The 15,116-nt window shown below is 49.1% G+C and overlaps 1 protein-coding gene across 3 annotated transcripts; it reads left to right on the plus strand.

Annotated features, from left to right (window-relative positions):
• The first annotated feature begins 1,016 nt into the window (after positions 1-1,016).
• LOC100913730 (POU domain, class 5, transcription factor 3) lies at positions 1,017-5,857 on the plus strand. 3 transcript variants are annotated; one of them, XM_031951954.1, is made up of 5 exons: positions 1,017-3,272; positions 4,379-4,490; positions 4,780-4,910; positions 5,064-5,255; positions 5,376-5,857. In XM_031951954.1, exons 1-5 carry the CDS (start codon positions 2,535-2,537, stop codon positions 5,619-5,621), a joined length of 1,419 nt encoding a protein of 472 aa, XP_031807814.1. In that variant the 5' UTR covers positions 1,017-2,534; the 3' UTR covers positions 5,622-5,857. The 3 variants fall into 3 exon arrangements, with proteins under 3 accessions (XP_031807814.1, XP_003757558.2, XP_012409513.1); XM_003757510.4 differs by having other exon boundaries at positions 5,091-5,255; XM_012554059.3 differs by lacking the exon at positions 5,064-5,255.
• The last annotated feature ends 9,259 nt before the right edge of the window (positions 5,858-15,116 follow it).

Genomic DNA, 15,116 nt, shown 5'->3' on the forward strand with positions numbered 1-15,116 from the left:
GGATTACATTTATATAGTGCTTTAATATTTACAAAACACTTTCACATTTTCTCTTTACAATTCTATGAGGTGGGTAGTGCAAGTGTTGGTGGCCCCTGGAAAAACAAAGAGGTTCAGAGAGGTAAATGACTTTTCTAAGGTCACATGGCTAGTAACTCAAACCTAGGTCTCCCTGTCCTTTGGATTTCCACCCCACCAAACTGCCTCCCTTCCCTGGGTGGAGGTGGGAAAGTAAGAGGAGATCAAGGTGGGGGTAAGCCTGAATCTGGGTGGCCTGCTGAATGAGATAGGACTTTATGGCTAGATCTTGGAAGAAGAGAATGATATTAATAGAATGAGATTAGGAGGTGGAGGACTTTGCAAAAGGCAAGATTTTGTAACTCCTGTAGGGCCAGTATTTCCAGTACCTAGCCCAATTATTGCATGTAGCACTTAATAAAGGCTTGTTGAATTGGATTTCAGATGGCCCCACTTAACTGCACTTACTCTACATTTTGACTAGGGACCTGATTTTATTTAAATTTAAACTTGCTGAAGTTTCTCAAAAGACTAGAGTTCTACACCCAAATAGGCTTTTAATAATTTTCATTGAATTAAGTCTCTTTAGGGATAGTGAATAAGATCAATCTGGCTGAGTCACCTGGCTATGGTAGGAAAGCAGGGAGAAATCGGGCCAGTTCCTGGGAGACTTTGAGTGCTGGACTGAGATTTTGGAAATTGTTCTGGAGTCACCATAGGTTATTGAGAAGGGGAAATGATGTAATCAAAGCTATGCTTGAGGAGGAGTAATCTGGCCACCCTGGTGTAGGAAAGATTGGAAGGGATTTCAAAGATTTAGGAAGCTTGCCTCAGGATGTCTACTAAGATTGTTGAAGTTAGAGACAAGTGATTAGATTGGGGGGAGGTGGTGGAGGGCAAAGGAAGAAGGGAGCTCCAAGATAGCTGGCTTTGGTATAGATAAGAGTCAGGTGGCTTGAGTTTTGGGGTGGTGGGAGAGAAGGGAAAGGTGGGTTTTGGAGGCAGACTGATTCTTGAGTAGGGACATGTAGAGATGCTGTTCTGAACTATGGAGGGAAAGAAGTGGTCTTGGAGGACAGGATATTTATTGTACAAGAAATCCTGGGATTTACAGTTCCTGAGAGCAAGTCTCCAAGGATCTCTGGGCCCGCCGATTTTGTGTCTGGGTCTTCCTCCACCCAGGTTAATGATTCTGAGATTTAAAGGAACTTTATCAGCAGCGTGTCTGGCCTCTGGAGAGAAATTCTGGGAGGTGGCAAGCCCCACCCAGTCTTCCCCGAGGGAGAAGGAGGTATCTGCTCTGATCTGCCCCTCCCTTTAGCCACCTCACCTTCCCTCCCATTCTCTTGACCCTTAATTCCTCCCCATGACCTTGGGTTGCCCCTTGGCCCTTTGCTGCCTCAGTTCCCCAAATTGGCAGGGAGAGAGAAAGAGAAAGGTGGGGGGGAGAGGAACCTCTTTTTTTTTTTTTTTTTTTTTTTTATCACGGAACAGTAGTCATTGGGAGGTGGCGTTTTATTGCATATCAGGATGGGGAAGGAATATAGGAGAGGTCACGTAGGTCTCAGTAGGTGGGTAGTGTTTTTGTGCATCTGTCTGTGCTTGGGTTTGAGGGTCTCCATGATCCACGGGGCAGTGCCCACCTATGTGAGCCTGTGCTTTGGTGCGCGCCTGTGTTTTTGTATGTGGGTCTGTCTCGTCTATGTGGATCTTTGTGTCTGTAAGGCTGTCCTCTGTGTCTCTGTGTGCTCAATCCACAAGTGGTTTCTGGGCCTTTACCACAGACCCCCCCCAAAGGCCCTGAGACTTTGTGATTTTGTTTTGGATTTTGGGGGAAAAGTGGTTGTGAGTTCTCCCCCCACCTCCCAGGTCAGCTCCCCAGCTACTCAGGGCCATTAGACAAATTGTTATTTGCATTAACAAGTGTGTCAGGGACCGGCCAGGAACAGCCCCAGCAATTGTCCCTGACTGGCACTCGCCTTTATGGTGGGGCTCCGGGAACCTGCATTTTTAGGAGCCGGAGTCCCTAGGGGAGGCCCAGCAAAGCTCTAAACACCAGTAAATAATGCCTCCCCCTCGCCTATCACCGGGGCAGGGGTTAGGTGGGGGAGGGGGCGGGGTCAGAGGTGGAGTCAGGAGTGGCGAAGCCCCCCCCACCCGACAGACCTCTACCCCCACCCCAGCCAAAGGATACCCAAGTTCATTCTCAGCCCCCCCCTCTATTGTTTTAAAGGGCCAATAGCTGGGATGCTATTAACATAATGATTGAAAGCTCTGGGCCCTGGGTGGGAGGGGAGGGGTGAGACTTGTCCCCCAGCACTAGTCCAGGACAGTCTACTCTTCAAAGTCTGAGGGGGCCTCACCCCCCCTGTGTACTCTGAGGTCCAAGTGCCTACACGGTCAGTCCGGTCCCCCAGTCGCTGCGGCTCCACATCCATCTTCAGGACCAAGAAGCCGAGGCCGAGGGGGAGGTCTGGGTCCCGTCCACAGCTGCGGCCCGCCGAGTCAAGCTGGGCATGTTTAACCACGAGGGGCTCCCTCCGGGCAACTTCGGCCTGGGCCAGGGCCCGATGCCCGACGGGTCCTCACACTACGGCAAAGGCGGCTACGTCGGGGGCAGCGCCCCGAGACCGTCCCAGCCCCAGCCGCCGTCCCAGACCTTCTTTCCCTTCCCTTCGGCAGTGAAGAGCGAGTACAGCTTGGAGGGACCCTCGGCTCCCGACTCCAGCCAGACCAAGGGGTGGTACGCCTTCACCGCGCCTCCACCCCCGGCCGAGGCCGGCCAGGCCGCGGCCCCCCACAACTTGCACCTCATGCCTCCCAAAGAGGAAGACTCTTCCTGCGCTTCCCCTTCCTCCTCGTCCTCCGGAGCTCCTGAGCGGGACCTCAGGGAGACCGTCGTCCCTGAAGCTAAGTACTGCGCCCGTCCGGGCCCAGCCTACTACGCCCCTGCTTGGACGGGGCCCTTCTGGCCGGGCTTGGGGAGCAGCAGCTCGGTTCCCAGCGGGGCCCTTCCGGGGCCCCCTCTCCCTCCCCATCCTCTGCAGGCTCTGGGGAGCTTCTCCGGCCCCAGGCCCCTTTACCCAGCCCCCCTCCAGCAGCCCCAGGCCGGGCTGGGCAACAGCAGTGCTAACACCAGCGGCAGCAGCAACAATGTCAGCAGCAGCAATGTCAGTAGCAGCGTCAGCAGCACCAGCGGCTCCAGCGGGGCCGCCAGTGAGGAGGGCATCCCGTCCAGCGACAGCGGGGAGGAGGTAAGAAGACCCGCCCCGGGCTCGCCCTTGATGGGCTTCAGCTGAGCTCGGCCTGCCAGACTGAGATCCTCACCCAAGAAAGGGAAGCGCAGGGGAAAGGAGGGGTTCTGGGTCACGGAGATAGCATCTCCCCCCAGGGTTGTCTTTCACTGGCGAAGGGGAAGCATCTGGGAGCATCAGATCCTGGAGCCTTACTGGGCCCTCGAGAAAGAAAAGTCTCCCATCCCCAAGAAGAAAGATCCTATCTACCTGGCCCCTCCCCACAGCCACAGTGTGCTAGAAGCCAGCTTCCCAGCCCAGCCAGACCAGAAAGTCCCCCCACTCCTCTGTTACAAGGCCCACCTGGGATTTCCCCATTCCTGGGGATCCTGGCCCATCTCACCTCGAGGGGCACTAGAGCTGGCCCATCAGAGATGCGAGGCCTTCTTTTTGTACTTTGTTAACTTTGGAAATAAATCCACCCCCTCTGGGATGTGCAGACTCCCAGGCTGGACCTTCTAGACCTAAAGAAGTTTGTTTTTTTGTCTCTTAGAACATCCTTCAGCCCCTTGGTCATTTTTCTTATTCTCAGGGCCTTTCCCTGTCCAGGAGGCACCTGATCTGAGGTGCCTCGTCTGGTTTGTGCACCCTCCAGGTGTATATCTGTGTAGTTGAGGCAGAGAGGGGAAAGATTTCCTTCCTGTTCCCTCCACCTTCCTGGTACTGATCAGGACTCAGTTAGTCTTAACTGACTGAGGGAATGGAGCAGTGCTCCAGCTAATCTCTGCCCCCATTACCAGCCTTCTGACTTTGGGCAAACCATTTCCCTTGTTCATAAAATAGTGGCAGATGAGTAAATGGGACACTCCTCCTTTTTGAGATTTTGTAAATAATTCTTTTTAACCCTGGGTTGTACATTTTGGGCCAAAACTTCCTTTCAAAACTCCATAGGCTGTGGTCATTGCCCACTTTTATCCCCAAATAGAGGGAATGATTGCCTTTGTCCTGGAGTTTGAGGCTTCTGCCCATCCCTGAAATCAGTGGGCAGAGGGAGAAGACAAGTTTCCCTGACCATTTGGCCACCGGGATCCTTTAGTTGCTCAAACTTCACCTCTTGCCCTCTGCAGGACACCCCAACCTCTGAGGAGCTGGAGCTGTTTGCCAAAGAACTGAAACACAAGCGCATCTCTCTGGGCTTCACTCAGGCTGACGTGGGCATGGCCTTGGGCACGTTGTATGGTGAGAAGCTGACAAAGGGGGCGGGTGGTGGGTGGCTTTTCGAAGTGCAGAAAGTAGTGGTGCTGTCCAGGGGCAAGTGGGGGGGGGGGGTGCTGTCCTGAAGTCTCTGGCCCAAGGAGGAGGCCAGGGGTGTGTAGGGACAAGTTTTGCCTCCTGGTCACTCGCCCTGCCCATAGCCTTACCTCCAATCCGCCTGGTTGGAATGGGAAGGGCACGGTGGCGCTAGGAAGCTAGGGATGGGGACCCCGGATCCAGGAGCCCAAAGCTGAGCCCCCCCCTTTCCCCCCAGGAAAGATGTTCAGTCAGACTACCATCTGCCGGTTCGAAGCCCTGCAGCTGAGTTTTAAGAATATGTGCAAGTTGAAACCGCTCCTTCAGAGGTGGCTGCAGGCTGTGGAGAACACGGACAACCCCCAGGAGGTAAGAGGCCCGCGCGCCCCGCACTCGCCCGTACCCTAGGTGCTCCCCAGGAGTAGCCTCCTCGCCGCCGCGGCCCCAGGGTCCCCGCGTGGGGGGGAGGCCGGGCAAGGAATGGGGCTTTCAAAGCCCAGGCTGCTCTTTCCCCCACCCCAGGCTCTAGCTGTGCCCTGTCCCCCCCAGATGTGCAGTATGGAACAAGTGCTAGCCCAGGCTCGAAAGCGTAAACGTCGCACGAGTATTGAGACCAGTGTGAAGGGGACCCTAGAGGGCTTCTTCAGGCGGTGTGGGAAGCCCACTCCACAGCAAATCTGTGACTTGGCAGAAGAGCTGCACCTGGACAAAGATGTGCGTGCCCCCCGGGACGGGCGGTGCGGGGGGCTGGGGAGGCGGCCCGCAGTAGCTAGCAGCCCGGGGGGCGGGCAGGCCCGGCCTGACCGCCCCCCTCTCTCCCTCCCTCCCTCCCAGGTGGTCCGAGTCTGGTTCTGCAACCGCAGGCAGAAGGGCAAGCGGCTCCTTCTGCCCTACGGGGAGGACGCCGAAGCCCTGCCCTACGAGCTGGCCCCGGGCACCGCCCTCGTGCTGCCGACCGCCGCCGTGCCCCAGAACTATGCAGCGCCGCCGCCGCCCGTGGCCCCCGCCCTCTACATGCCCGCCTTCCCCAAGGGGGAGCCCTGCCTCCCCGGCATGCCCATGCCCAACGGCGGCCTCTGAGCCGGCGCCGCGGCGTAGGAACTCACGGGGCGCCAGGCGCCCCGCCCCCCGTGCCCGGCCGGCCCCGCCCCGCTGCCCCATCCACACCGGCCCCGGGCCCTCCCTGTGCCCCCCGCCCGCCTCTAGGTCTCTGGGCGTCTGAAACTATTCAGGTCTTTTTTCTCCCCCTTCTTTCACCTCATGCCCCCGAACTGTTTGGGGGCTAGTTCGGAAATAAAAAGTTGGGTGGTAACTGACTGGCCTGGTCTCTGCCGCTCATTTGGGGTGGGGTTTGTGGGGGGCGGGGCGGGCTCGGCTGGCGATGGTGGGAGGGGCCCTCGGGCGACCCCGGCGGCCTCCGGGGAAAGGCGCGCGCCTGCAGCTACCCTCAGATCCGCCAGGGGGCGTTCTCGCCCACAATTCTGTTTGTGTCCCTTTTTTGTGTGCATTTATACTGTTGGAGCCCGCAGTGGTGGCGGGGCTGGTGACAGTGATTTTCCAAGTGCGGGAAGGACCCTCCATCCTTGGAGGGCTTGTGTCAGGCTACGGGTCCCCACCCCCTCATTTCCTCCAGCCCTGGCGCTGGGCGTGCCCGGGGCCCCTGGCGCCCTCGCCCCTTCTCCACGGGCGGTACTTTGCCCCCTGAGAGCTCAGCGGCTCGGCCTGCAGCAAGAGCTCGGGCGCCCTCTCCGCCGCGGGGACGCTGGTACTTGAGCCCCCTTCAGGGCTTTGAGGCCGCAGTCCGGAAGTAGCTCGGGGCGGGCCGGGACCGGCGCGCGGTGGGCTCGGTCAATGCTCGTTAGCTGACCGAGAGCCGGGCTGGGGGGGGGGGGGGGGGGAGAGAAAGATTGGCTAGGTAGGCACGTGGGCCAATACCCAAAGCAGGGGACTCTGGGTTTTGTGGTCTGCTTGGTCTCACTCTGACGCGGACTTCTCCCCTCCCTGCCTCTGGCGGCGTTCCCTTCTGACCGGTTCAGAGCCACCCGCCCTTTGCCCTAGTCTCCCTCTGTGGCTGTTCTGTTCTGTGGGGGTGCAAGTATTCCCAGGCCTAACCTCTGTCTGCACGAGTAGGTCTAGTAATTGCCAGTCACGGCCTGAAGGCAGAGCTAAGGCATCGGTCCCGAGGGAAAGGCTTCAGGAGGAGACCTAAAAACGAGATGATGATTCACGTGAGAGGATGGGGAACCAGGAGCTCTAGGAAGACGTGGGAAATCCCACAAGTGGAGAGGAAGGGGAAACCCACCAAGGGAAGGAGTGAGCGTTGTGACTGCTGTGTCCCGGCCACTGTGCAAAGCTTCCTAAGACAACCTGTGAGGGGGATGTTATCCCTGTCTTACTGGGAACTGAGGCCGGCGGGTTAAGCGACGTGCCAGGGTCCCACGGCTAGCTAGCGCCACATTCGCTCTCCGGACTTCCCTTGCCACCTTGGGGTGGTGGGGGAAAGCCGCTCCCCTGGCTTTCAGGGTTCTGTCCCCTCCGCTGACCCTTCTCATTGTGCCCATAACTGGAAAAGCTCCTCATGACCCAAGCCAGGCCAGAGCCGCTAACTCGGGGGCCTCTCAGGAAGTGTTTGCTGACTGATCCCCAAAAGGCTGAGGAGCAGGGTGTGCCAGGGGAAGAGGCCAGTCTGTGGGTATAGGGTGGGGCCTGCGGGAAGCACCCTGTGCCTGGTTGGCAGCACAAACAGGAAGAGTACCAGGCCTAGGAGCACAGAGCAAGAGCCCCAGTGGGCCGGACAAGATAGGTGGAAGGCTGCTTTTGTTGTTATTTTCCTGCTGGCTGCAGGAGCCCCTTTGGGAGCCAGAGCTGCCATGCCCATCCTGTAAAGGGAAAAACAGGAGCCTTCTAACTGGTTTCCCAGCATCAAGTCTCTTCTCCGTCTTTTACACAGCTACCAGAGGGATATTCCCAACTGGCCAGGGCATTCTTTCGTTCAATAAACTCCATTGGTTCCCAATGTTCATTACATTTCCTGCATCAAATACAAATTCCCTTGACATTTATGTGTTCACCATCTGGCCCCAAACTACTTTTCCGCTGCATTCTGTGTATTATCCACTTTTCCTCCTCTCTGTGCCTTCGTGTTGATCGGCCCCTTCCCTGTCCACAATATGTTCCCATTTTACCTAGCTCCCTTCAGAGCTCAGCTCAAGAGTAACCTCTGGGAGGGCTTTGACTTCAGTGAAATTACCATGTAATAGTGTTGTTTACACGTCTCCCTACTGAATGTAAACTCGAGGGAAGGACTTCATCCTTTCCGTCTTTGAAACCCCAGGGCCAGCATACAGGAAACACTTAATAATTGCTTGGCACTTGGGTGCTTACCACGTTTAAAGCAGTAGGATGCTCCCCGTACAGTAACATCGCCCAAATCCTAGTGCTTTGTGTTCCTTTTTGGAGCTGCGGTGAATTCTCATTTTAGCCCTGAAGACAGATCCCATCCTAGCTACAGAGCCTTTAGAAGGATATCTTTTTAGGTTTTCTTGGCCTCTATCCTGAAGTAACTGGCAAAGTTGTGCTTATCTAGAAAAAGAATGTTTCACAAGAATCCTTTCTCTCAAGGTTAGACTTTAGGTGTTTTTTTGTTTTTTGTTAATTTCCTGATTTTTTTTTTTTTTTTTTTTTTTTTTTTTTTTTTTTGCGGCAATATTTCTCTGATCTGTCCAAGAGACGAAGTTACTTGAATTAGCTTTGGCTGGTGGATGAGGGAATAAGACATGTAAGCATGGAATGCCAAATGGGAAGCAATCTTAAAGCTCAAGGGGTCAAAATTTCCTTATTTTACAGATTAGATCCAGATAAACAGTAATTTGCCAAGGCTTGGGTGACGTTCCTTTACTCCAGAACCCAAGTTACCTGACAGTCCCCAGTACAAAGGGAGGGGGAGCAGCAAGTCCTAGGAACAAAACCAACTGCTCCAATGCATTCTATAAGAACTCTTTATATATATACCCAAGTTAAAGTTTCTTAAAATGAGACGAGGGTCCTCGAAAAATTTTACAATTTACAAAAGTGAAAGGTATCAACTATTCCACCAAGATTTAATTCTTTACATAAAAATAAATACATATTCATCTCAGTATGCACATTTGCTTTCATTTTTGTAAATGGTAAAATAATGTGTAGACCAAAGAATTGTCTTAAAATGAATTTCTTTACGATTTGTTATCAGTAAAAAATTTTTTTTTGGAATATTTTGTTCCTATTTTATATCCCTATATAGCTGGCGTCTCATAAAAATTTCTTGGGCAGAAAGGGGTTGCCAGTGGAAAAAGTTTAAGAAGCCCTGCCATATATGTAATGTATGATCATGTCTGTTATTTATCCCTCAATATTACAAATGCAATCCTAGTAAATGATTGCTAAGAAAGGTATGCAGAGAAAGCTGTAAGGAACACCTTGTAGACTCTTACTATCGCCTTGAGGAACAATCCTTCAGGCTGTTCCTTTTGGTATTGGTCATGCTAATTAGACCCAGGAACTTCTTAAGGATACTTAGATGGGTTTTCTTTTTTCTATACAATTTATCATTTTACCGTTTTGCCTTACCTTACTAAACTATTGTGAAGATCACTCCCTCTTTGCAAAATTGTGATTCTGCTCTGCCCAGCCCACGTTCTCTTTAGCACACTGATTCTAATAGATCAAAGATCTTCCTGAATCCCAGGTGTTGCTATGCATAGAGTCAATAAGATCTGAGTTCAAATCAGCCTCTGACACTTACTTAATGCTGTGACCCTGGGCAAATTGTTTAACCCCTGATTGTCTCAGATTCCTCATCTGTAAAATGAGGATAATGATGGCCCTACCTCCTAGGGTTTTGTAAGGATCAAATGCTTGACACTGTGCATGACATTTAGTGAGCATTATATAAATATAAACAGAGATAGAAAGAATAAACCTTCAGATCCCTCTCACCATTCCATTTGGGCAAGCCATACCCTGCCGTCCTTGGGAACTGAAACACTGAAATATCTTAATTCATTCAGGTGGTACAGAGGGTAGGGCACTGGATTTAAAATCAGAAAGCTTTGAATCCAAATCTCTTATTCCTTACTTATTCCTGGTGTCGCCCTGAGTCAGTCATCGAATCTCCCTCAATCTTTTTCCTCATTAGTAAAATAGGGATAACGTTAGCATCTAACTTACTAGGTTGTTATGAGGATCCCAAAATAGAGCATCCATAAAGCAAACCTTACTTGGCAAACCTTAAAGTACTATGTAAATGCCAGCCATTAAATGTGACTTTGGTTTATAGAAAAAAAGGAAAGCTTGAAAGTCATTTTTGGTGTTAACACTTTGGGATGCAAACACCCAGACCTGAATTGCTCCCTTCCTACTCAATAGCCATCAGTCCAGACACCTGGGGTGAGCTCAAATACTTGTCCCTCCCACAACCTTTTTCCCCCTTCCCCCAACTGATTGCAGGTTTCTGACTAGTGGAAAGCTATCTTTGGTTGCAGAAACCTTTCAGAGACCCCTGAGGGATACCAAATATCTCTCCACCAGCCCCTTCCTTCTTCCTCTTTTTTTCTTTTAGCAATTACAACATTATAGGCCTTTTTGGTCTCAGATAACTAACCGATGGAGACCCAGCTCTAGACATGGGTGGATCTGAAGTGGGCATAGTAGCAAATGCCTGAAATACCTGTTACTGCCAAAATCGGATGGTGTTTGTTTGTTTGTTTTGAGCTAGGCGGTTCAGAGCTGTATTTGGACCAGATTCCATTGGGATTCCTCACTAAGTCCCTGGTTTTAATCTAGTGAGCAGAAATTGCCTGAGGAAGGAGCAGGCTAAAGCTTCCTGGATAATCAGGAATGGGATCAAGCCTTTGAGTGCCTCATACACTTCAACCTTGGCAAGATAGAATTAGTCTTAAAAAAAAAAAAAAAAAAGAATGTAGACCTGAGGTAGTGTTAGCCTCAGATTAGGATACTGAGATCCAGATAAGGTAAATAATTTGCCAAGGCTTGGGGTGACGTTTCTGAACTCCAGAACCCAAGTTACCTCACAGTTCACTCTTCTATATCCCCAGTACAAAGGAAAGGCGAGGAACAAAATAAACTGGTACAATGGACTCTATAGTATTTAGAATTCTGCACCCAAGTTAAAGTTTCTTAAAATGGGAGGGGAAGAATCCTTGAAAAATTTAACAACAGTGAAAGGTAAAATGCAGTTTGGCTCAGAAATAAGGCTTCCCGTGGAACCAAAGCAGGAATATACAGTCTAGAATTTTAATGACCTATGTTGGGTGACTGTTGCTTTCTTGATGCTATCCTTAAATTCCCTTAACTCTAGGATTTCCAATCATCTCCAACCTAGAAGTTACCTTCACTTACCTAAAAACTTTTTCCTCAGACAGTGAATAAATAAATAAAAGAATGGAAAAAAATTAAAAAATCGCTATCAAATATGTACCAGACGCTGTGCTAAACAGTAGGGTGGAAATAAGTACCTACCGACTGGGAGGCCAGACATTGTGCTAACTGCTTTTATCTCATTTGACCCTCACAGTAACCCCTTGAGGTAAGAGCTATTATTATCCCCCTTTTACAGTTGAGGACAGACAAACAAGTTAAATGACTCTCACAGGATCACACAGCTAATACCCAAGGCTAGATTTAAATTCAGATCTTCCTGACTACAAGCCTAGCTCTTTATTCATCTCTAGATATAGAAAATATAATAGGGATATTGTGTTTGGGCTGGAAAAACTTACATTTAATGGGGGAAAGTACACATATTTAGGAGAGTTAGTTTGGTCTAGAATGTCACAGGAATGATAAGTGGAACCCTAGGAAGGTCCTCCCTGGGGAAATCCGTACGCCTGAGGCTATCACTACCCTGAGATGCTTCTTGGAGCTGGGTGGGCTTTTTTGTTCCTTTATTTGTTTTTGAGACTGATCTCTTTATCCTACCAAGGTTGAAATGTGTGAGGCACTGATCCCATTTCTGATTATCCCAGAAGCTTTGTTCTGCTTCTTTTCTGACCTGGACCAGTTTCACCTTCCTTAGGGTTTTGGTTTTGGGGTGTTTTTTGTTTTTTTTTTTAAATATACTCTTTCTAGGTACAGTAGTGTTATTGATTTGATTACTATTTTTGATGGGGAACGATTGCATTTCCATGGCAAGAAAATGGTCTGGATGAAGCAGTTTTGAGACCTGGGGCTGGCTAATTATGATAAATTCTCATGAAACAAAACCCTGGCAGCCCCAGGTTGGAAGTCCTAGCAGTGATGGTAGTGACTTAGCGACATAACCACAGGGCACTACTGTCCAGTACACCTGTAGAGGGTTAGACAACTTGCCCAGGTCAGTGCCAAAAGATAGGGGTTGTGATGAAGTTTAAGGTGCAGTCCCTTACTTCAGGATAGCTAGGTGGTACAGTGGATGGCGTGCTGGGCTTAGACCCTTACCAGCTGTGTGTCCCTGGACAAATCATTTTATTCTGCCTCAGTTTCCTCATCTGTCAAATGAGGTAGAGAAGGAAATGGCCAACCACTCTAGTATCTTTGCCAAGAAAGTCTCTAATGGGGTCATGAAGAGTCAGACATGACTTTTGGACAGTGAGGGGAACCAACCTCCCACTTCTAGTTTCAGTCTCTATATCCCCATAGCTATCTATATGTTCCAGTCGGGGTGAATTAGTGTCATTATCTCTGATCTTGCACAACAGATCCCTGGAAGCTCTTGGATCTTCTGGACAAGGTGTTCTGTTCTTGGAAGGTAGAAGGTGGTGATGAGCCGGCTGGGTACCGTGCCAACAAAACTTCCCTGAAGGGAAGGTTCCCTTTGGGCCTGGCAAATTTCACCTAGGTAATTAGCAGGGGCAGAGGCAGATGGCAATTGGGCTCACCCCCTTGTTCAAGATCTTGCATGCACACCTGCTAGATCAAGAAAAGCCTGTCTGTTATTTCTTTCATTTATCACACTCCCCATACATGATGCTACCTGGAGTCCCAGCAGAGAGGGAAAGACCTCCTACCCTTATACTAGGTCATTGTTGACTGGGAGAGGAGAGGGAAAAGAAAATGACTTTTTCTCATCCTGAGCCTCTTGCCTAAGAGATCCAGGAATATGCTCGTAAATGTTTAAAGACTGGCTCTCTGGGGAGGAAAAAATGTACACTCAACATACTTTTAAGTTTAATCTGAATTATTAACATTTTCTTCCATCGCTTAGAGCATCTAGGTGAGGCGGCAAACAAAGTGCCAGGCCTTGAGTCAGGAAGATTCATCTTCCTAAATTCAAATCTGACTTCAGATACTTAACTGGCTATGTGATCCTGGGCAAGTCACTTAATCCTGTTTGCCTCAGGTTCTTCTTCTATAAAATGAGCTGGAAATAGAAATGACAAACTACTCCAGTATTTCTGCCAAGACACTCTAAAAGGGGTCATGAAGAGTCAGGCGTGACTGAATAACAACTAAACTATAACAAAGAGCATCACTTAAATTTGGTCAATTTAAAAGACAAAACCCAGCATAAATGCAGCCTATTTGTAGCATGTGCTAATTTCAAAGGTATAAAAACATGTTGGACAATTTAACAATCAGGTGTTCTGTAGGAACTGGCTTTAGTGCATGCACCTGGAGGGAATTTAGGGAATTGGGTGATGAGGATTGACAGACAAAGAGTTACCTTTCCCATTTTTCCACCATTCTAGCTCTGTCTGCCTTCTAGTCTAGGTAACACTCCCAGTGATAAGGGTGAGGAGAATCAGAGGACTTCAATTTTATTATTTTTTTATTAGAGCTTTTTATTTACAAGATATATGCATGGGTGATTTTTCAGCATTGACAATTGCCAAACCTTCTGTTCCAACTTTTTCCCTCCTTCCCCCCATCTCCTCCCCCAGATGGCAGGTTGACCAATACATGTTAAATATGTTAAAGTATAAATTAAATACAATACATGTATACATAGGACTTCAATTTTAATTGAAGAGTTAACCAGTCCTCCCAAGTGAACTCCTGCCAATTCCAGCCATGCTATAGCTGCTCCAGCTTCTTTAGGATTTAGTAAACATCCTGGTACAATGGAAAGAACCCTGAATTTGGAGAAGAGCCTCAATTTCAATTGTTTTTGATGCATAGGACTTTGGAAAAGTCTAACCCTTTTTGCTTCAACTTCCTCATCTATAAAATAGGAGGGTTAAAACCTAAGGTCATTTCCAGTTCTAACTCTATGATCTTGAGAAAGAAGCATAAGACCCTGAACCTGGAGTCAGGAAGATGAGTTCAAATAAATTCTTAGGCCCTATGTGACTTTAGATAAGTAATTTCATCTGTCTGCTGTGCCTGTTCATTTTTTTTTTTTTTAATTATAGCTTTTTATTGACAACATATGCATGGGTAATTTTTCAATATTGTCCCTTGCAATCACTTCTGTTCCAACTTTTCCCTTCCCTCCTTCCATCCCCTCCCCTAGATGGCAGGCAGTCTCATACATGTTAAAGTATATCTTAAATACAATATATGTGTACATATTTATACAGTTCTTTTGTTGCACAAGAAAAATCTAATTTAGAAAGGTAAAAATAACCTGGGAAGAACAAAAATGCAAGCAGTCCACACTCATCTCCCAGTGTTCCTTCTCTGGGTGTAGCTGGTTCGTTCATCACTGATCAATTGGAACTGAATTGGATCTTCTCATTGTTGAAGATGGCCAGGCCCATCAGAATTGATCATCATATAGTATTGTTGTTGAAGTATATAATGATCTCCTGGCTCTGCTCGTTTCTCTCAGCATCAGTTCATGTAAGTCTCTCCAGGTCTCTCTGTATTCATCCTGCTGGTCATTTCTTACAGACCAGTAATATTCCATAATATTCATATACCATAGTTTTTCAGCCATTCTCCAATTGATGGGCATCCACTCAGTTCACAGTTTCTTGCCACTACAGACAGGGCTGCCACAAACATTCATGCACATACAGGTCCCTTTCCCTTCTTTAAGATCTCTTTGGGATATAAGCTCAGTAGAAACACCGCTGGATCAAAGGGTATTTTGCCTGTTCATTTTAATGCTGAGATTACATTTGATGCTTTATAAGGTCCCTTCCAGCCCTTCCTATCATCCTGAACTTTCCAGACCTCCAATTCTATGTGTGTGTATAATGTTCTTTCTGAAAAAAGGGACAGGGACACAGAAAAGAAGGGACAGTCCCCATCCCAGAGGCAAAAGAAAGGGTCAGTGATTACTGGTTATCTCCCCAGCATTTGTTTGGCAGAGGGTCAAGGGATAAGGAGTTTTTTCTGTAATTTTCCCCAAGGGAAGTTTTGGCAGGACAACTGGGCCCCTCACTGCGTCACAGGGACAGAGTGTCTCCTTCCCCTTCCCAAGTTTGGAAAGCCCCCGAGTCTTGCAGCCCCCTGAAGAATAGCCAACATGCCTGAGTCATTACTACCACCTTCCTAGTCTGAACTCTTGCCAGGTCTTCCCTGCCCCTTCTAGGATCTGAGGCTTCCTATGCTGGTATCCCCTGATGGTCCTAAGTGCCCTTGGGATAAAGT

This window comes from Sarcophilus harrisii, chromosome 2 (assembly GCF_902635505.1).
Source record: "Sarcophilus harrisii chromosome 2, mSarHar1.11, whole genome shotgun sequence".
Lineage (NCBI taxonomy): Eukaryota > Metazoa > Chordata > Mammalia > Dasyuromorphia > Dasyuridae > Sarcophilus > Sarcophilus harrisii.

Coding starts and splice junctions, on each gene's coding strand:
- LOC100913730 (XM_031951954.1), top strand. CDS start 2,535: ATGTTTAACCACGAGGGGCTCCCTCCGGGCAACTTCGGCCTGGGCCAG. Junction 3,273..4,378: donor CCAGCGACAGCGGGGAGGAG/GTAAGAAGACCC, acceptor TGCCCTCTGCAG/GACACCCCAACCTCTGAGGA. Junction 5,256..5,375: donor AGCTGCACCTGGACAAAGAT/GTGCGTGCCCCC, acceptor CCTCCCTCCCAG/GTGGTCCGAGTCTGGTTCTG.